The 20,682-nt window shown below is 35.7% G+C and overlaps 1 protein-coding gene across 1 annotated transcript in view; it reads left to right on the top strand.

Moving 5' to 3' along the window:
• The window catches only part of TTC6 (tetratricopeptide repeat domain 6), a 53,169-nt gene that overhangs the window by 11,686 nt on the left and 20,801 nt on the right, over positions 1-20,682 (top strand). Inside the window, exons 6-15 of the mRNA XM_062576190.1 lie at positions 4,274-4,424; positions 4,895-4,999; positions 8,624-8,686; positions 9,754-10,181; positions 11,465-11,948; positions 13,958-14,087; positions 16,636-16,811; positions 17,241-17,377; positions 18,545-18,714; positions 19,201-19,321. Coding sequence (XP_062432174.1) covers positions 4,274-4,424; positions 4,895-4,999; positions 8,624-8,686; positions 9,754-10,181; positions 11,465-11,948; positions 13,958-14,087; positions 16,636-16,811; positions 17,241-17,377; positions 18,545-18,714; positions 19,201-19,321 — 1,965 coding nt within the window. The remainder of the gene's footprint in view (positions 1-4,273; positions 4,425-4,894; positions 5,000-8,623; positions 8,687-9,753; positions 10,182-11,464; positions 11,949-13,957; positions 14,088-16,635; positions 16,812-17,240; positions 17,378-18,544; positions 18,715-19,200; positions 19,322-20,682) is intronic.

Here is a 20,682-nt window from a genome sequence, read left to right as displayed (position 1 = left end):
TGATCATAGTGCTTTTCTTTGACCTTAAATCTGTGAATCCATAAAATTGCTGTACGAAAGTTGCTAGTTCTTGATTTCCTTTGATACAATCAAGATGAGCCTACCCATCAAGCATGGTATTATTTCAGGGTGCAGGGCTAGGCCCTGATCTTTCCTTTTGGTCAGTGTGAACTTCTTGCATCTATCAAGAATTTTGTGCATATCTCACTTGCTGCCCTATTTGAACATTTGGTTTTGGTTCTGCAACATTTTCTGTCTGTTGGATGGATACAGACAGAGTATAAGGATGTAATGAGAATGAGGACACTGATCAGCTTTGTAAGCAGGGATTTTAGCATACCAGTGACCCAGCCATTAAATATTTTGTAGGTAGCAGTGGAAGAGGTTTTAAGGAAATTCTGAGAGAGAATAATCTGTATTAAGTTTTTCTCAAGTGTGAGAGGCAGCATGAGGAAAGGCAAAAAGATGTTCAAAAAGGAAAAAAAGATTCCTAGGAAGTCAGTGTTGGAGTCACAAGTCACTCAAAAATGGTAGGTGACCTCTCTTACTGATCTAGAGATGACAGGAAAGGCAAAGGTTGTGAAGGTTTTGAAAGAAGAGGAGCAGCTTTCAAAAAAAATTTTTTTTGAATTAGCTTCTCTTTTTCTGTCATCTCAAAGAATGAGATGACATGTTCAAAGCAAGGAACTATGATCTTTGCAATAGCTCTTTTAATGGGTGTGAGCTGAGCACTTGTACTAGCCTTAGTACGAGTCTAAGAGGTGACACAGCAACTAAGATATGAAATTAGACACTAGACTTTTAGCTAGTGGTGAATGATACTCCAGTTCTGAGTCTGAGTGAATGATGGGATCCATAGTGGTGAAGAAATAAAAGATGCTATGAAGATTGAAAAGGGAAAAGCTGGTAAGATCCTTGTATTTCAGTCTTATTGAGCTAGCACTGGCAGCCAGGCAACCTAAGAGGACAATAAGTTGATGTTTTTGTTTGTGCTGAACAGATTAGTGAGTCGTGCTCTGATCCATAACCGTGGAGAGGGTTCCCAAATATGTTTTTACTACAACATTACTAGAAATACGGAGTAGAGGAAGAAGAGATGTAAGCAGAGCATAAAATCTCCTGAAACACGCAAAAAAATTGAAGCAGTTAGATGAGAGTAGAGTTAGGCGAGATGAATTGTATAAGCAATGGGAGGACAGGATTTCCGAAAGAAAATGGTTTGTTTTTAAAGAGCTAGCCAACAGGTTAAGGAAGTGGAGGAGGAATCTGAGCTTTATGTCAGTAGAGATTTTAGGAAGAAAGGTTTCAGTGGAGAGTTTCACTCTCTGCAGATGGAAAGAGTTAAGAAAAATGCATATGCTGAAATTCTTTGCTGAATTCGTTTAGAAGACTAAAATCTTTGGCGCACTGCCATCTAGTGGCAGCATCTACAGTCATCAGCTTTTAACTTTTAAAAACTGGTTGTGTATGTGAGCCTTGAAGGTCACAGGTATAATTTATTTGACACTGGTTTAGGCATTTTTAAGAATGTAGCTGTCTGCATTTCATTACTGATCAGTTCCCTGCATTTGGCTAATTTCACAACTGCAAATAATCTAAGTAGGGTTAAGCATGATATTTGTATAGTGGATAGTAAAATTCAAATGACTTTGCTCTTTAAATAGCAATAGATCTATTTTCTTTAGGTTTTCAGTACTAGTTCTAAGTTCTTCTGTGAAGGACTCTTGGTTGATTGTAACAAAGTGCAAGCGAGCCTACAGTGGTAGGACATGGAGAATGAGCTCGAGAAAGCACTAATTATTTTGCTTTGAAGTCTTGTCTTCACTATGAAAAGTTCGTTTCTTTTTTAAACCTGTAGATAGCTTTACTTTTTTTTTTGTAGACATGCAGCAGAGCAGGGTTCATCAATTTGCCAAAATGCAAACTTTGCAAGTGTCCCTCTCCTGGGGTTTCTTGTTTTTGCTCTCCTGTTTTATCTTGGTATATTTTATAGGCATCAGTTATCTGAAGGTTAAAAATGTTCCTTTCTTAATTATAAAGACGGTATAAACAGAATATATTTTTATGAAGATATTAATTGGAAGGTCAAACTTTCTCCTGACAAATATCCTGCAATAATTTTAATAACTTTAATTCAAACCTGCAGAGTTTGTAGCTTCATGCTGTTTGGTAAGATTTCTTTTAGCAGGAATACCTGCATCTCCCTGAGACATTCTGATTTTACAATTTTTTGCCAACAGATGAAAACAGACTAGATCAATAAATCAGAATATTGGACGAATAATATTATTGCTTGGAGCTTTCATTTGTTTTGTTTCTCTCTTCCAGAAATGGAAAGTCTGAATGTTGCTTCAAATTAACTTGCATTTTATTCCGTAGTATAGATTCCTTGAATTAAAAACTGTTTGTGACAAAAGTACTCTAGAAGAGGGGCAGTCCTTTTCACATTGGTCACTTAAGTCGCTTCTTACCACCAAATACTAAAGTATGTTTCAACTGATTATTTTCTACCTTTTTATATCTTGTACACTTTACTTGACATTCCTTTTATGCAGACTCCCACCTTGAAGGTCAGAACCACCAAATACTTAGACATAAAGGAAAAACTAGAAAGGCCACTTACCAAAAGTTAGGTTTTCAGTTCTTGTTTTTCTTCCCTGTAAGTAATAGATCTTTTGTCAAAACCTCCACTTGAACATTCCTGAAAGTAGTTCAAGAATTACTCCCAGAGCTATGATCTCTCTTCCTGTGTGAGAACTACTGCTTTGGCCTAGTGCTGTTTTTTAAAGATTCCTTTTTAAAATTCAACCACGCTTCAGTTTGGAAGGCATTTTGTTTGCTAAATAGGATGGCTTGTTCTCGGTTGTGCTGAGACCACTCCTCCCCTTAGGCACCACTGTGATAGTTTAAATAGGTCTTAAAATGGAAATACACGGCACTTAATATAAATGAGAATCTGGTCCACTCTAGCAGATGTTCATGGGACAGGGAAATTACTACTAATAAAAAACATAGTTTCATGAAGGCACAAGGAAACTTCGTTATTAATTCAGTGTTTTCAGGAAGAACTACCCCAAACCTGAAAAACGCCAGTAGATGTCACTGTTGGCACGTGCGGATGTGTTGAGAAAACTCAAGTGTTGAGTGTAAAGTGTATTTTAGTGTACATACTTATGGTCACCTGAAACTGAGTGGTTTTTGCATTCTTTTATACATATAGTACATATTTTGCCGTTTATTACATTCTGTGCTTGTACTTGCTGATACAGTAAAGACTATATATGTGAGAGCTTAAATAATTGTTATATTAGAAGATAAACAAGGACAAAAATATAAACATAATTTCTACTGTCTATAAAGTAAAAATATCCATTATCATTTTGTGCGTAAGTCCTGTAAAATACCTGTTCAGATGATGAATGTTATAAGACCCAAAATACTTGTTGCTACTATTTTCTAAAATAGTTTACCAGTTTAGTAGTAGTAATGGTCTTCAGATATAAATTTCCCTTTTCACATGCCAGGAACAAAGGAAACAGAGGTAGAAAAAGAGGAACAATTGTATAGCTGTGAATATGTGTGTGCATATGTGAATACACATATGCACATGTATTTATGAGTTACATTGTGTTGTGTAAAAATATATTCACTATTTTTGAAATTGAAACGATTGTAGATGGGAAATTAGGATGTATAATTACTTCATACTACAACTTTAGAAAGTGAAATGTTCCCTTTGTATGATGTTTGCAGTAGGTAAGTTTATAAAAGTGTGCAAACAAAAAAGAATCAGAATCCAATCCCCAGTGTAATCTCGAAAGATCTTATTGAGAAGCAGCCAGACATTCCTGCTGAAATCAGTTCACTGGCATTTAAATATATAGCTGATCATAAGTACTTAAATGGTGTATTTGCTGTGCTTGAAGTTATGTCTGTAATACTTTTCTTGCTGATTTAGATGTTGATGTTGCATTTTTCTCGTGACTTCATGTAATATACCCCATGAATTTGATCGTGAAAGGCTTCTGGAAATTACTTAGAATGTGATTGCAAGAATTACAAGTTTGACACCAGGTTTCTGGCGTGTGTTAAGTTATTCCTATCTTGAGTTCTTCCCTTCTAAGATAAAAGAATATTTTGTACATTTTACTCATTATTTACTTTCAATTTGATTCAAATTTTACTTAATTTTATCTTTAAATAACAGCAAGCTATTTTTGTGCTTTTAATACTGGACATCTAAGTAATTTATTCATCTTTTCTGTTGCTGCAGAATTTGTTATGAAGGCGTTCCTATTTCAGAGCAATTCCAGAAGGATGAGATTCATGTCCTTCCTCCTCATGCATCAAAAAGTCTAACAGAATGGCAAAGAACAGCTGAATATTGTCTTAAAAAGCCACAACTGGAACTGCTAGGAGAGAAAGTAAGAAATATTTTTGATAAATGTGAGACACCAAAATCTGAAAAAGTTTTGGGTTTTGTTCTTTGGCTGTATAAACACCTATGAAATAAAGATCTACTGATTTTTTTTTTTCAGTGTTTGACCATATGTGATATAAAAATATATACGGACATTTCTGTTGATGGAGAACTTAGATTTTTTTATATTCTGAAACATCATGCCTCAGTTCTGATTTCTTTCTCTGAAATAATAATAAATGCTAAGATGCTAATTAGTAACAACTAAAAACACTAGAAGAGCAAGCTAGATAGTTGATTCAGGCCGAGAAGCCCTTTACCTCTCAAGATTTCATTGCATGTGGCGTTTTTTTGACAAAGTCATATTTACTAAAGACTGGCATCTTATCACGTAGTAGTTATGTTCAGATTTAATACAGACATTTATAGACTGAATTGTTGTTAGTTGGTAACTGAATTATATTTGTTTTGAAGGCTTCCATTTATCCAGAAGCTTTAAAAATGTTTTGGGCTCCAGCACCACCAAAATTCTCTGCTCCAATTTCTTCCATGAAGGAAATTTTATTTCCTACATATGAGGTAAATATTTTAAATGAATTTTTAGTGTTCCAATCTTTTGCAGAAATGCATATCTTTCTCTAATGTATTTGTTAACTCTAACAGTTGTGTTATATCCTGCTATTTTATTAACATTTCTGCATATTATAAGCACGGTTGGTAAGTCATTGCACACTTTGTAAGAGTGTTTTGAATAGTATTGCTTTAGCTTTATTTTTGTAGAAATGGAAATTAAGTTTCTAGTAATAAGTGTTCTTATTTACCATTTCCTATTATGTTATCCTGCTTAGTACTTGTTATATTTTAATTATTTGAAGTAAATAACATCTTTCCCCCGCTGTGTCTTTATGTAGAGAGTTACTTTTACATAACATTTTTCTTCAGCTATGCTGACAATGATTTTTGTTAAAGTGGGATAAAATAATTTTTATATTTAACAAATTCTATTCTAGAAAAAATGCCCTTTTTGAGTTTTGAAATGTTTTGAATCTCCATTGTGATCACGTTTTTGGAAGAGACGAGTCATTCACGTAAAAGGGCATGGCTACTGAATGGTGCATGTATTAGCAGCACTCTGCACCTTGGCAAAGGTTACAGAGAAACTAGTGTTTCATGACAACTTCACTCCTCTGTGTAAAAGACAAAGATATTCTTCAGTATAGATGAACTGATAGCAAGAGTAACGTGGTATGGTTCTGCTACCTACATCTCCTAGCCTTACTATGTCTGCACTGAGCTGTGTTAATGTTGCTATGTGGACTGCTGCAAGCTGACATAAGTTACCAAGTCTACAGGGGAAAATCTAGAGAATCAGGTAGCAATAACTGATTCCATCATGTCCTTGCCTCTTGTGCACCATGTAAATCTTGATCACATTAAAGAATATGCCCCCATTGTCTATCTATCTGAAGCCTAGGATATAGGGCTTCTGCGATATTGGACTTGATCATCATAAATCTCTAGCCCAAATATAGACTTTGTTTATTAATTTGTTGCTATGTTTTTTTTCTATAACTGGCTAAAATAATAGTACTGCACGTATTAATATATTTGCATATTTGAATATTTCAGAGCAATGTTACTGAAGGTGTTATATTTGAAGAATTCACTGATCTTCAAGAAAATGAAGAGTTAGAACCTGAGGAAGGCGATCGTGATTTCTGCAATTATGAACTGGTGTTGTATTGCAGTACTTTTTAAAAAATATATAACATTATAAAAATTAAGCTTACCAAAACAAATCTTAGTTTTAAGATCTGTATGTAATATAGAAAATGTTTCTATGTCATTGACTTCTAGAAACAATTTTGTTGTGTATATATATACTTTTTTTAGGGAAACGAAATTCAGTATTTTGAATTGCTTCATTTCTGAATAGAAAAAGCTAAACCTCCATTTTTAGACCTGAGACTGTACTTAATTTAGGATGTTGGAACTTCTACTGATATTAGCTGTGTATTCATATCCTTTAAGACTTAGGAAAGTATACTTGTAGAAAAAGTCATTGCATATTTTAAAGATTTTTCTTGATTTTAAATATGATAGCATTATGTGAGGAGGAAGATTTGTGACATAGGAGTTTTTTGGGGAACATGACATCTCAACAGGGTGGCTTACGGGACATTCCACTCTACCCAACCGTATAAAAAGCTGAGTCAGGAAGCTGAACAGGGGAAGATAAAAATTTCGCATACTGGGAAACGTCTATATAGAGTTTCTCAGAATGTAATATTAAAGGACAGGCAAAGGAATTCCATGCGGGTGGCAGACTGAAGTATGGCTCTCAGCTATCGCGTGGGTCTTTCCAGTTACAGAATGCTGAATTTTTGATCTAGGTCTTGGAAGCAATGTAGGAATAAGGGCCATAAGCTCCACTGAGAACATGGAAGTGGTAAATGATGCTGTTTAGTTAAACGTGTTTATACAGGACTAGCTGTTTCTAGCAAATGGATCTGAAAGGTGGAAGTGGGTGGAAGCTTAGTCAGATCCCGGGAGAAGTAAGCTGAAAATCTTTCTTTACTAGAGAATTTGAGGTACAACTGAGTGTTTCTGTAGCTAAAATGCAGCTGAAACCTTGGAACTGCAGGTGCTACTGCAACTTCCGTTGGAACTGAGAAAGACCAATGAACAAGTGGATGTATTTGCATCTAGACCTGGGCAAACTGAGGCAGGCATAGTGTTACTGCAACTGAGCTCTCAGATACACTTTAGTGAATAAAGGCCCTATTTAATATTGTTGTAATTTTGGGCTTCATCTGCAATTTGGGACTATGAGGGCAGTTAAGGTCTATTGGATAATGTGCTTTCTGTTTGAAGGAGAGATATGCTGGGAAAGTTATGTTGCCTTCGTGAGATTTTAATAGTGGCTATGGGTATCTGAGGATCTATCATTCAAGAGAATATGACTTACGGATGGCATGGGAGCAGTACAAAGTGATAAATTTGATAACGGTAAAGGAACTCATGACAGTGTAAACACTTACTGCAGGAATTGGCTAGATATAATGAGAACCTTATTCAATATGTCAAAAAAGAAATGTTCTGTGGTCAACTTTGCATGTCTCCTACATCCTTTGCAGCCAGGAAGCAGCAACTTTAAAAAAAATTATTCTATACAGGGATAAAAATTATTTGGAATTTTGTGCCTGAAGTCAATCATGATTGACTTCAATTGACTTCAATATTACGGCTATGTTAAAAATATAAACTAGTTTGGAATTGTGCAGTAGAGATGAAGACTGCTGGTAGCCATTTGTCTACAGGAAAACTGGTTCATTAGATACAATAATTGAAAGTAATGAAAGTTGTAATTATACACCAAAATATATGTATACCTACTGATTTACTTACAGACTTCTTGGGAACATTTCTGTTAAGGAGAAAGCTTTTTTTGTTTTTTTGTTTTTGTTTTTGAACTTTTATTACAGAAGAAAACTGTTTCCTTCATTCAAACAGAAATGATTGTGGTATAAGTAGACCTCTTAGCACGTTAACGATATCTGTTTTGCTAATTGTTGCACATTCAGTTTCTCAGACAGAAGTAATGCTCTTACTGAAAATTACTGTTGTGCTGATGTAGCCATATTATCGTCTGGGGTTCCCAAGGCAAAAAAAAAAAAAAAAAAAATTGTACATGTAAGTAATGTAACTCCATGCTCAATGAGCGAGTCTGGCACTTTTAGGAATTGTTGTGCCTAATACATATTGATTGAAAAGACATCTCCTCACATCCAGGAAATTCAGTCTAGGTGATCAACAGTGTGGCATATTCACAGCGTGTTGAACTTACTGTGCATGCACAGAGCATCTGTGCAGCACATGTATAGAATATATGCACTCCTAGAAGTGTCCAGCTGACTGCAATTGCTCTGTAGGATTAATCTGTACAAGTACATTGGATATGTCTGGGATTTTCAGACATCTGGCAGTGGAAATAGGCTTAAGACATCTGGAAATACAGATAAATGCACTCCTTACTCCACTCAGACAAGGGCAGGGCTTTCTGGGGAAAATTCAGATTCCTTCAGAGATTATCTTTATTTTTGGTAGTCCCAGCTTTTAAAAGTAGAGTTTTTCTGAAAGCTCTGTCATATTAGACTCAGACTAATTCAGACTTATTTCCCCCCCCTTTTTTTTAATCTATAGGCAAAAACTATTCTGAGAAGATACCATTCGTTGTCAGATTTTTCCAACAGTGAGAAATTAGAGGTATTGTTTTATATCTACATGTATTTATTCCCAAACTGTGATTTTGTAGAAGAAATTCTTGCACTAAATTGAATTAAACTTAGTATTTTCTTAATAAATGCAAAAATCAGATTCTGAAAGGTCTCTTTCAAGTGGCTTAGCAATATTGAATCTCTCAATTTCAAAGTAGGAGAGCACAGATCTGTACAAAGAACCCCCCATTTATTTTACAGGCGTTTGGATATTGGCCTTATTTATTTCAGCTGTCCATACTCATTCAGCTAATCTGAAAAAAAGTGCAATAACTTACTTAAAGGCTTGCAGTATCAGCTCCTTAGATTTCAGACATAACACAGCATCAATGTTGTCTTTTTGAACTGTAAATTTCAGGCAGTGCACATGAGATTGCTTTTTAATTTCTTTGAGGATGTGTTATCCTTAGTATTATAGTGCATGTTAGACGAGTCAGAATAAATGAAAAGACTGAGAAGCACTAGAAAAAGCAGTAGAAAAGACTGAGAGTACATTAACTACAAACAAAACTTACTTAATTACAATTAAACACCAGAGTATAACAATTATCCTGTAGTTCTTGATTTTGTCAGGTGATGGGGGCACAAAGTATAGAGGTACACATTTCTGTTCAGATTTTAGTTCTGCTTCCATGTAACACAGCTGTAAAGCCAAGCATTTTAGAGAGTCCTTCCATCTTTTCATCGAACTTCAAAAGTCTATCTCAGTTCATTTTTTGGTAAGCAGCCCTACCGGCGCGTACGTTTTTGTTTTTAAAATTCAACTTTTATATGAAGAGTGGGAGTTTCTAGTTCAAATTTCTTGTTATATTTTTATAGAGAAGATTAATTTTAGTCCTTTTGCCAGCTTCCGACAACACTGAATTAGTGTTTTAGGTCTCATTGTTTTGACACACAGTCTGAGGTATGCAGACCCCACTACCCAATTAAATTATTTTCTACTATGTAGTCCCCATGGCAAGAAACAAAATCCAATCCATTAAAACTCAGCAAATGTAATATGCAGATCTTATTTTAAATGGACATAAATAATTTAAGTTTCCTTTTTTCTAACAGATAAGTTTGATTAGAAGGTCAGTCTCTGCTCCAGAGATGACTACTTTCAAAGATGAAACTGTGTTAAAGGTGTCAGCTAATTTCAAAACCAGCATGAAAGAGTTGAAGTTTATGAAGCAACAGATAGCTGAGCCAGAAGTTGAGACAAAAATTGGGAAAAGCTCCTCTACCAAGCATCCTTTGAATCAAGTGTGTGATGATCCACAGTCAGTGCAGACACACACACCAATGGAAAAAATGCCTACTTCGCCTGGACAAGAGGATAGTGAGAATAACATTGTTCTTGCTGAGAGATCTCAAAAGACTGGGATTAAACACCCTGTTTTCCCAAGAAAAAAGAAAACAAAGAAATCAAAGAAAATAATAGACTCTAGAAAATTAGAAGCTGTGATTAAGAAATTAAGTCAACCCCCAAAGATTCTTAAAAGGTTTTCTTTTAATTAATGTATATTGCCTTTTAAAAGAATATATTATAATTCGTAGCCATATTATTTAATTCTATATTTTGTATTTCTGGATATTAAGTATTACTCTGAAATTTAGGAATTATGGTTTAGTTATTTAGGATAATATTTCTTTTTTAATGCAAAGAAAAATAAATACTTTTCAAGGGTTTTTAGGATATTTAGTACATATTGCACTTTAAACAGTAAGTGTTGCTTCATGCAATGACAGAAAAAGATTTATCTAAATGAATGATTAAAAACTTTATGTGACAAATTTTCTGTTTTTATGTATCACACTAAGTATCTTGTTGGTGAATATTTATTATTTATGTACTTAGGATGTGATACAAAGTCTTTTTTTTTTTTTTTTTTAATGCACCTTTCCACAGCATACTGGTATAGTGAGCTGTAACTAATGGAACTGGTGGCATTTTTCCAAAGTCATCTTTCAGAGAGGGGTACAATATGTTTTATGTTGACAAGCTTTCATATCAGATTTGCTAAGATCGAGGAGGTTTTGTCTTTGTCCTGTTGTATATGTTATTCATGCGAGGACTTGCTTCACTTGCTTCATTTTTCCGTTAATTTCCCCCCTTTTCTCCAGTGGGATCCCATTTACAAAAGCATAGATACATAAAATATTATCTCTGTATTCCCTTTTAGTATTCCCTTCTGTGTTAGCAAGAATAGTATTGTTTGTGATAAAGTGTTTCTATTTGAAAACCTCTGTTTCTTTGGTTTCAAAGTCTCAAAGCAGATGTTGATATAAAACATTTGTGAAGGTTCTCATCTTAGAAGCTGTGAGTTTTCCCAGATTATAATTTTGGAAATGTAAATTCAAGTGTTTTTTCACCTTACAAATTGGGTGGTGCTTTTTATGTTTGTGTTGTGCCTCCTTATAACCTCAGTAGGATCTATCATCTATGTACTTATCTATCCATGGTTTATAATTTGTGTATTTAACCGTGTTGGTAATTATCCACTCTGAAATATGGTTCCTTCTTAGGTTTAGTCTTGTCCTTTTAAATCTAAGTTAGAAGTTTTCAGAGGTGGTAAGCATGCAGTTGCAAGTAAGTGCTGAATGGAGACGTGAATCACTCAGCACAATTCTGCTGGTTTCTTTCCATAAATGGCTGATAAGTTAGAAAATTACTTTTAACAAGATAGTAAACAATAGTTATTTGAATAGTTGTTGCTTGACAGATGTAATTTGGTATTGTTAATGTATCTGGGAACCTTTAATTTTAATATATTTTTTCCCTCAGGTCTGTGTCCCTGGGAAGACTTCCTATTCATGATAAATTCAGTATCAAGGTATCTTCAGCAGTCAGACAATATCGTAGTCCTAGTATCCCTTGTTTATTAGATTTTGAAGAATTCGCAAGAGTGAGGGGTGGAATGCCAAAAGAAACTTCTGCTCGCAAATGGGTCAGTGGAATATGGAATTGCTGGTTTGATGAAATTTTCCCACCTAGTAGGACTGATTTTGAGGAGAAGGATATCAAATTACTCAAAGGAACTAGGAAGGACTTGCAAGAAGCAGATCTACGGAGAGAACTAGTTGACTCAATGCAGCCTGTTCCACTTGAAGATGCAGCAGTTAGTGTTGGAGATTTAGAAGAAGAAGTAAGACGACTGACAGTGCTAATAGAAAAGGAAGAGCAACCTTTAGCTTTTCACTATTGTAGACGTGGAGCAATACAGAGAAAATTAGGCAAGTTAAAGTCAGCTATGGATGACTTGGAAAAAGTAAGTTTAATGCCAATTTTTTCTTTTACCAAGAACATTTTTTTTTCTTTGTTTTTCTTTCTTAACTAAGCATCTGAGTTCTCCTAAGGAGGCAGTTGGAAGCATAGAAGAGTTGGTAACTAGCTGAATGCTTTTGTCCTTCTATGGCAAACCCAAGGTCAGTCCTGGGAGAATACCATAAAAAGTTCTACTCTAGTGTTTTCCAGGCACCATACAGTTTCTTTGGGGACCCTTACTCAGGATGACAGTCCCAAGACCTGAACTGGCCTATGTATGTTGGAGATAGAGTATGAAAAACAACCCAGCAAGGTCTCTTTTGCTTCAAGTCCTGCTACTGGAACAGCTTGTGAGCAGATTTTTAGTATCTGCAAAAGCATAGGGAAAAAATAAATTGAAAAGCAATGTGTCTTGTGCGTAATAAAAAATATCATTTGATGCTAGTATTTTGTACAATAATGATGTAATAATGCTCTCTTCTGTATGTATGTTTGTTTTTTCAACACTTCTAAGTTTCCTTTAGAGTGCTACAAAACTGCTATTGCTTCTGTCTGAGACCGCGCAGCTTAATAATAAAAAAAGAACCAAAACCAGATAAAAGCATTGCTGCAAAAACAGAAACAAAAAGAATATTTTTAAAGTGTATCATTTAAAAGTAGAAGCTGCTAAAACTTTTAAAAACATCTTTAAGCAGTGGTACAATTCTATGTATTTGTGAAGCTGGTGCAGAGAAGTCGCATGTTGTACTTTGGGACTGGTATTTTCATTGCCATTTAACGGACAGCCATATTAAAGACAGATGTAATCAGATTGACACTCCAAAATACTTCGTGCTATATATGACCTCATACAGCAAAAGATGTCCTCCGTTTCTTAGCCAGGATCTCCAGTTATCAGCTCTTCGCACCGAGCTTTTGTTGGTGTCTTTTGGGGAGCGGTCCTCGCCAGCTGCTTTGGTGAGGTGCGCGGTCCTTGGAGTGTGCTGCCTGATAATGCGACACTGAACTGTCCTTTTGTGTTGCTGTTGCTCTGGGGGAGTAGAATGCCAGCCAGCTGTCAGTCTTGCTGAAAGCATTCTTTGCAAAAAGCACCTTTAAATGACAATATTCATAGCAACTCGATGATCTGTTTCATCTCATCTTTTTGTTCACCTAGAACTTTAGGAACAGATTGTCAAGTATCTGAAAGGTTATAAATTCCAGACTGTAATGCAGAGCTTCCAAACCTTTTGGACTTATGGGCCAAGATCAGATCTCAACATTTCAAAGTTATTGCATATCATAGTGAAAACATTATTGATTTTTCTCTTCAGTAACATATATGAACACTATTGACTGTGTTTTTTATGGATTCTACAAATAGTTACAGGACAAAATTCGAGAATTACTGTTGTAGCAGACTACTGTCTCAGATGGGTATCAATTTTCTCGATGATCTGTTTCATCTATATTTATTTCCATATGGCTATTAAGTGTCTATTGTATGCATAATGAATATATGTGGAATACATTATTTGAATGATAATATTCAATAAAGTGTTTTCTGCTAGGGAATATTAAGTACTTTCTAAAAGGATCATAATAGCATAGTTTGAAAATAACAAACAGAGGACATGTTAATTATTTCTTTCAAACAGGAGATCAATTGATAAGGTTGTTTTAAACATTTATTCCCTGGAATTCCCTTAGAGATATTTTGATCTTCTAGAAGTAATTCAGATAACTATTTTAAAGAAATAAACATGATAATATCCCAGGCTTATTTATATTTTACACTGAATATACTGGTAGCATAGACTTTGATTCTGCATGTGTGTAAGCACAAGACGCCTTTAAATAAATGACATCAGTCAAACTTTTCAGGTCCTTAGGTTTAATAGAAGTTTGCTGGTCTAGGTCTTTTCTGGAAACAAATCTATGCAAAAAATAGTTCCAATGTGCTATTTTGAGCACTTATTAAAAAAAAATCTTTCCACAATTTAATTATTACTTGCTTCTCATATTTTGTTACAGGCTATAAGCTTAGAACCACTACTACTTAATGCTTACTGGCATAGACATTTGATTTACCTCTTTCAAGAAAGAATTTCTGCTGCTTTGGATGACCTGAATTTCATAAGTAATTGGAGCAAAAACAAAGCAGGCAAGTATTTGTTAAAGCATAACCAAACTTTTTAAGCAGTTTGTTTTTCACAGTGCTTTTTCTCTATTTGCCCTCAGTCCCAGTTCTGTAAATGTTTATGCACGTATTTAAACTTACAGCAGTGGGCTTGTCTGTGTTATAGAAAGATTACAAAGCAGACGTGAATCTTTGAAGGTTTAGGACAGAAGCTGAGTTTCTGAGACAAAAATAGGTATTTAATTTTAGTGCGTTTAAAAAAATGCAAGGAAAAAAGTGCACGGAAAAAAAACTTCATGGCAACTGTATCCATTAATTTAATGTGAAATGCTGATAAGCAATCCTGTCATGGGGACAGTGTGATATTAAGTACATTAAGTCAGCCCTGCTCTGCCATACCTTTTAACTGAGGAGGAGGAGCTTAAAAGAGAAAGATGCCATCTAGTTGGCAGACCAAGGAAGAGACTAGAATTTGGTCCCCAGCTTCCAAAAGAGGGCTGACAGAAGTTTCGTGGATGATTGCTGCCCACTGGAGACTAGGTAGCAGTTCTGTGGGAATGGACCTTGAGAGCCTTGTGGACAAGTTGAACGTGAGTCACCAGTGCGCCCTTGTGGCAGCGAAGGTTAAACTATGCAGGGAAGGTTAAACTATACGCTGGATGCGTTAGTGAAAGTGTGGCCAGCAGGTCAAGGAAAGCGATTCCTTGCTACTTGCTGGTCATGTTGCTGCACCTGCAATAGTGTGTCCAGTTTTGGACCTCCAGTACAAGAGAGAGAGACTGGAGAAAGTCCATTAGAAGGCCATAATGATGATCGGTGGCCAGAAGCATGTAGCATATAAGGAATGGCTGAGGGAGATGAGTTGCTTAGCCTGGCGAAGGTTAGCCTGGCTAGGCGATAACTCTGTCTTCAGCTGCATAGTGTGTGGTAGTAGCAAAGACAGAGGTAAATTCTTCTGAGAGCTGCACAGCAAAGGAACAGACGGCAATGGTGCAAGTTGCAATAAAGGAAATTTCAGCTGGATATGAGGAAAACATACTTAAAAATGAGAATGGTTAAAGCACTGGAGCAGATGTTTGTTGAAGACTTTCAAACTGGACAACCAATCAACGTGACCTAACTTTAAAGTTAGTCTACTCTGAGCAGAAGATTGGACTATGTGACCTTGAGAGGTGCCTTCTGACCTAACCTTTTTTTTTAATGATTCTTTAAATAACTCAAAGCTGATAATACTTTACTGAGACCTTTTCTCTGTGCAGAGCATCCAAAGGATAGCTAAGCAACATACTACGTTTTAAAGCTGCTATATTACTCTTTTGAATACAGTTCATTTATTATGTGCTTTCAATCTATAGTTTAAGCAGTTATAGAGAATCAGCCAGTACTGTAATAGATAAATGTTTTTGTAAAAAGTCACATTGGCAGGAATTGTCATGAAGGGGAAAAAATATTTAGATTGAAGGGTGACATCTCCAGAAGATCAAATCATTATAAATCTCTCATGAATAAATGTAGGCTGGAAATTACAAGATGGCTTCTCATTAATTCAGTAGTGAAGCTCTGGAGTGTTTTTTTTAAATTGGGTCGTGGCACAAAGGAACCTAAAGCAGAGCTTGATAATGTGAAAGAAATTTTACACCAGAGTGTTTCTGAAAATTCGCTTATAGTAAGAGTCCTTGGGTGTCACATCCATTAATGTACTGAAGGGGAGGGAAAGGAAACTGTCACTGTTGCTGGCACCACATCTGTTACATGTTAATGCAATGCATCAGAGTTCCTGTTAACGACCTGCAAGGACCAGGGAGATTTTTATTCTGTCTTTTGCTCAAGTACTCTGGCATATTGTGCTTATGCTTTGGTTTAAACTGTTTGGGGGCTAGGCTCTCTTGGTCAGGGGTCAGGAAGAACTGTTTTACTCCTTCATCGGATTGTCGGGGTCCATTGGATACTGTCTCTGAATGTGGCCTGCTATGGAACATGAAAATGGGGATGTGGATCATCTGGAAATTTTAAGCTATTTGCTGAAGTTGAGACTTAAAAGATTGCTGATGCCTTTGACCTCTGCTATTTTGTTTCCGTGCTATATTACAGTTTGACTTTGGGTCTTTTACTATAATATTCCTTCATTAGCAGTTTCTTTTAAAAGAGGTTGGAAAATGTTTTGTGGTTGGTGATCTGTACGAGGTAGCTATTTTGTGGGCCCATTTAAACAAGATCTCTTGTTTATATTGATCTGTGCCCAACAGGCCTATGCTAAACAGCTTGATGGTCCATTTCTGTCCTACTGTTCACAGCCTAAAACATTTGGGAGTATCTGGGGTTCTACAGAGGGCAAAGATCCTTGGTGCCTTTGAATCCTGCAGGAGCTATCAGCTCCAGCCGTACGGGCTCCAGGACTGAGCACCGGGCTGTAGCTCCAAACCTTAGAGCCCTGTTGCTCAGAGGAGAACAGCACTTCCTGATCTTTTGTATAACTTACTATTCTCTTTCTATTAATTGTATTAATTTCCTTGTGTGGAGAGAGCTTTGGCTGCTAACTAACACCTCTTCTGTGCTGGTGGGGCTGCGGCAGACGCGTACCTGTCGAAGGCTGACATTTACAAAGCCCTGGGCGACTACACGCTGGCACTCATCAACTACAGCGCCGCGATACAGTGCCGCCCGGCGGACGACGATATTTATTTCAAGAGAGCGGAGCTGTATTTCGAGGAAGATAATTTATTATTGGCCATGGATGATTATGCCAAAGTAAGCTCATCTTTTTGTATTATTGCAATAATGTAGTAATTTTGTGTAACTTAATGTGGTAACTTTAATAAATTTAACTGCATTTGGTTAGATCTGGCAAGCAGTTTGGAGAATGATTATCCTTTCAAATAAATTTTTTAAGAAATCAGTGCTGTGGAAGTGAATATGTAATTTCTGTTCCTCTTGTCAGATAATTTAGTTAAGTTACTGAATGTCTACAACTTACGAGGCAATTGTAAGCTTGTGTCATTGGTTTTGTGTTTCACTTTTATAGTTAATGGAAATGACAAAAGAAACTAAAGGACAAGAGCATGAAAAAGGAAATCTGAGAATGCAAGAATATACTTTTTATGCTTGTTGGATAAGACTTTTAATCGTCAGAAATAATAATGAATAACATCATGATTTTGGCATTTTTTTTTATTGTAGTGTTTTCAGTATAACTCAAAAAGAACAGATGCACTTATGAAACATGGAATACATTTCTTTGACCGTTCAGTTTTGACTACAGCTATTCAGGATTTTACTGCTGTGATCAAGGAAGACCCTACCAATGCTCAGGCGAGGTAGAATATATAGCTTGACAGAAGTATTTGAATTTTAAGTGGATTACTAAAATAATATGTAGAAGATTGAATATGCATTAAATAATAATAAAGCAACTGCATTTCCAAGGAGATGTCTAATAGAAATAGAATAAGACTTCTAGGGCATCATATTCGCTGGGGAATCTTTGTATTGCTTTAATGACTTTGGATTAGTCCCTAGACCTTAATTTAGCTAAGCACAGAACCATGTGCTCAGATCCCACTGAAGTTATGCAAATATAGAGTCAGTTGGACTTAAGCACATGCATATGTGCTTTGCTTGGATGAGCTGGATTTAAATACATGCTCAAAGAGAAGAATGTTCTTAAGGATTACATAGTTCTGTGCCTAATATCCATTGGTTGCCCTGATGCTTCTAATTTAGCATTTTGCTGACTTAATGTTTTCTGTAAAAAAATTTTATTATGTGGATGGGAAATATCTTTATTTTTCAGTTAGAATAATTATTTGGGGTTTGACTTATACAGACCGAAAAAAATTCGTGATTTGGACAGTAGTAAATTTGACTTGTTTAAAAACATTCCTGCAAAGATTTGCATTCTTTCTGTACTCTAAGTTGAATTCGTGAATATTAAGTAAAAATGAAAGTAGAGATTCAGCACTAGATTATGATACCTCAGTTTGTGTCAGCATGCTCTCTCCTTGGGATGTAGGTTTCTGAGCTGCTGCTGTAGTCATGAGCTAGTTGATAGTCAGCAGACACTAGATAGACTGAGTGTGTATCTAAGATCTTCCATAAATTCTGAAGGTCTATTCACCTGAGCAGCCAATAAGTGTGTACTTTTGGATGAACTGAATTGCTCTCATCTCTTTGGATTATGTTGACTCAGTCTTCATCATCGATAATGAAAAGTTAGACATCTAACATATGTTGTAGACATCTACAAATAGATACAGGCCACAGGACTTTGTTCCTTCTGACTTGGTTTATTAACTTCAGAAACAAAATTGAATGTTTACTCTATTCTTCAACACTTTTTCAAAGATAATTTTAAGATTGCAGGACAAAAACAATGGAAGAACTACTAAGTTGACTCAGCCTATTAATATTATAGATAATAGGAATATTTTTGTAAGGGAAATTATATTTAGAGAAACTTTTCTTTAAATTTTTTTAAACACTAGGCTGTATCGAGGAAGAGCATATGTTAAACAACAGCGGTATAGAGATGCAATACAAGACTTGTCAGCAGCACTTCATCTAGACCCTTTCTGTTGGTTAGCATTCTACTATAGAGGTTGCATACTACGACACATTGATCCGAAAAGAGCTGTGCAGGACTTCAGTGTTTCTGGTATTATTTGTTTCTTTTGATGCTTGAATGCATTTATCGTTAAAAGGGGAAATGACTGTTCACCAGTAATTACTACTTTTTGATATCACAAATACAGCAGTTATTTCCTGCTGTAAGTACTGAAATGGACTGTAGTTACTCAGCACTTGTAATAACTTGCTTGTTATCACTTCTGTTAAGGTTGCTATTAGATATTGGCTCTTACTGTTGTTGTTACCCTTTCAGTTATTTTCCCCTCTGAAAGTGAAGCTTTCCTGCATCACTGTAACATTTTGAGTGGAGGTCACTGGAATGTGTCATTATGTTCTTGAAGGCATTTCATGCCACATGAAACATTTGTGTTATGATCTAAAATGTTATCTCTGTGATATTTTATCAAACTCTGAGAAAGTTAGATTAAGAAGTAATGTGTGAATAAGCTATGTAGAGCAACAGAAATACATATGAATATCTGAACAGTTGATTTTTATTCTCCTCCTCCAACAGTGCTCATCAATGACACTCAGGAAAATTTTTGTTCTTTTCTTCATCGTGGGATCGTTTATTCAGAACAGTGTCAATGGTCACTTGCAATCTGTGACTTTGAAAGTGTCCTAGCATTGGACAGGTGATTAGACTCAAATTTTAATATATTTTGTGTATATTCTGATTAGCTAGTGCATAAACACACTAATAAAGGAAAGTAGAATCACAACTGATATTCAGAAAATAGATTAGAATTAGTGCAGACATAAACAATAATGTCATTTTATTTTAGTTTTTTTTGCCTCATTTACTTTAATGTGACTATAATAATAATTGTTAATTTAACTTTATTTTGTCTTATATGGCAACATAACAAATAATTTATTAAGTTTTGGAAGACAGACGATGAAATTGAAGTCCTAATTACAGTTGATCTTTCATGCCTGAATAATTTTATTAGTCTTTTGGGAGAGAAATTTTCTGCAATGCTGGTAGAAAAGCCAAACATCATTTCAAAATAAAATGCCACAATATTTAGTTTAGCAAAGGCCAATAGATGGTGTTACTGAAATAAAAAATTACTGCCTATGATCTTTGGCAGTTGGTGACTAAAGCTGACGTGGTTCTTGTGAATTGTATTTCCTCCTGCCGCTTAAAAATGCATTAGATTGTGTCTGTAGCAGCCCTGCCATGCAAACAGTCTTGCAATGTGCAACAAGTTTCCCATACCAGTTAGCTGTGTTACCTGTTCCCTGAAGATGCCAAGTTCTTTTCCAGCCTCAGGCAACCTCAACAGTCCTGTCTTGAGCCAAGGTTTCCATGTCCAATCTTCAGGTGTTAGGGAGGCCTAAGTACCCTCAGCTCTTCCTCTTTGCTCGTTGTGCTGGAGGAAGCTTAGCACTTTGCCTAGAAACTGTCTGTGTGAGAGGGGTGCACAGGAGACTGCAGGTCTTGGAAACCCAGGCTGCCAGCAGCCGGCTGAGTGAAATGGAAAAAAAGAATAGCAGGCTAGATGGAACACGCCTGTATTTTGTCAGTCTTGTAAAACAAAAATGCCTTTCTTTTTTTTTTTTTTTTTTTTTTTTAACTGTTGAAGAATTCAGCATTTCTTGGTATGAGTGTGGTTTCTTACAAAATTACCAACTAGGGCTATTCCTAGTCCAGCTTCTGTGACAAATTTGTCACCATTTCCTTACAAGTCACTTTTGGAGTGCTGATTTTGGTGATCAGAGAGCCTCTAGTGCATAGCCAAATGTAGCAAGCTGACCAAAGCCTGCAGTGTTGAAGCTATTCTAATGAATGTTTGTCTGAAGGAGGTAGTTTAATATTGGTAATGTCATTCACTGTGTAGATATGCCTACATTAGTATCTGGGAGAATTTAATTGGTAATCAGTAATATGTCTTGTGATTATTGCATGAAATTCAGAGTCTAGCTTTGTAAAATAGATATGTTGTAAATGGCATAAAAGTTGATGAAGCCTCTGTAAGTCATGGTAAATACA

The sequence above is a fragment of the Rhea pennata genome, chromosome 5, assembly GCF_028389875.1.
Source record: "Rhea pennata isolate bPtePen1 chromosome 5, bPtePen1.pri, whole genome shotgun sequence".
In the NCBI taxonomy this organism is placed as follows: domain Eukaryota; kingdom Metazoa; phylum Chordata; class Aves; order Rheiformes; family Rheidae; genus Rhea; species Rhea pennata.
Note: the sequence above shows the minus strand (reverse complement) of the source record. Positions and strands in the feature narration are given on the sequence as shown.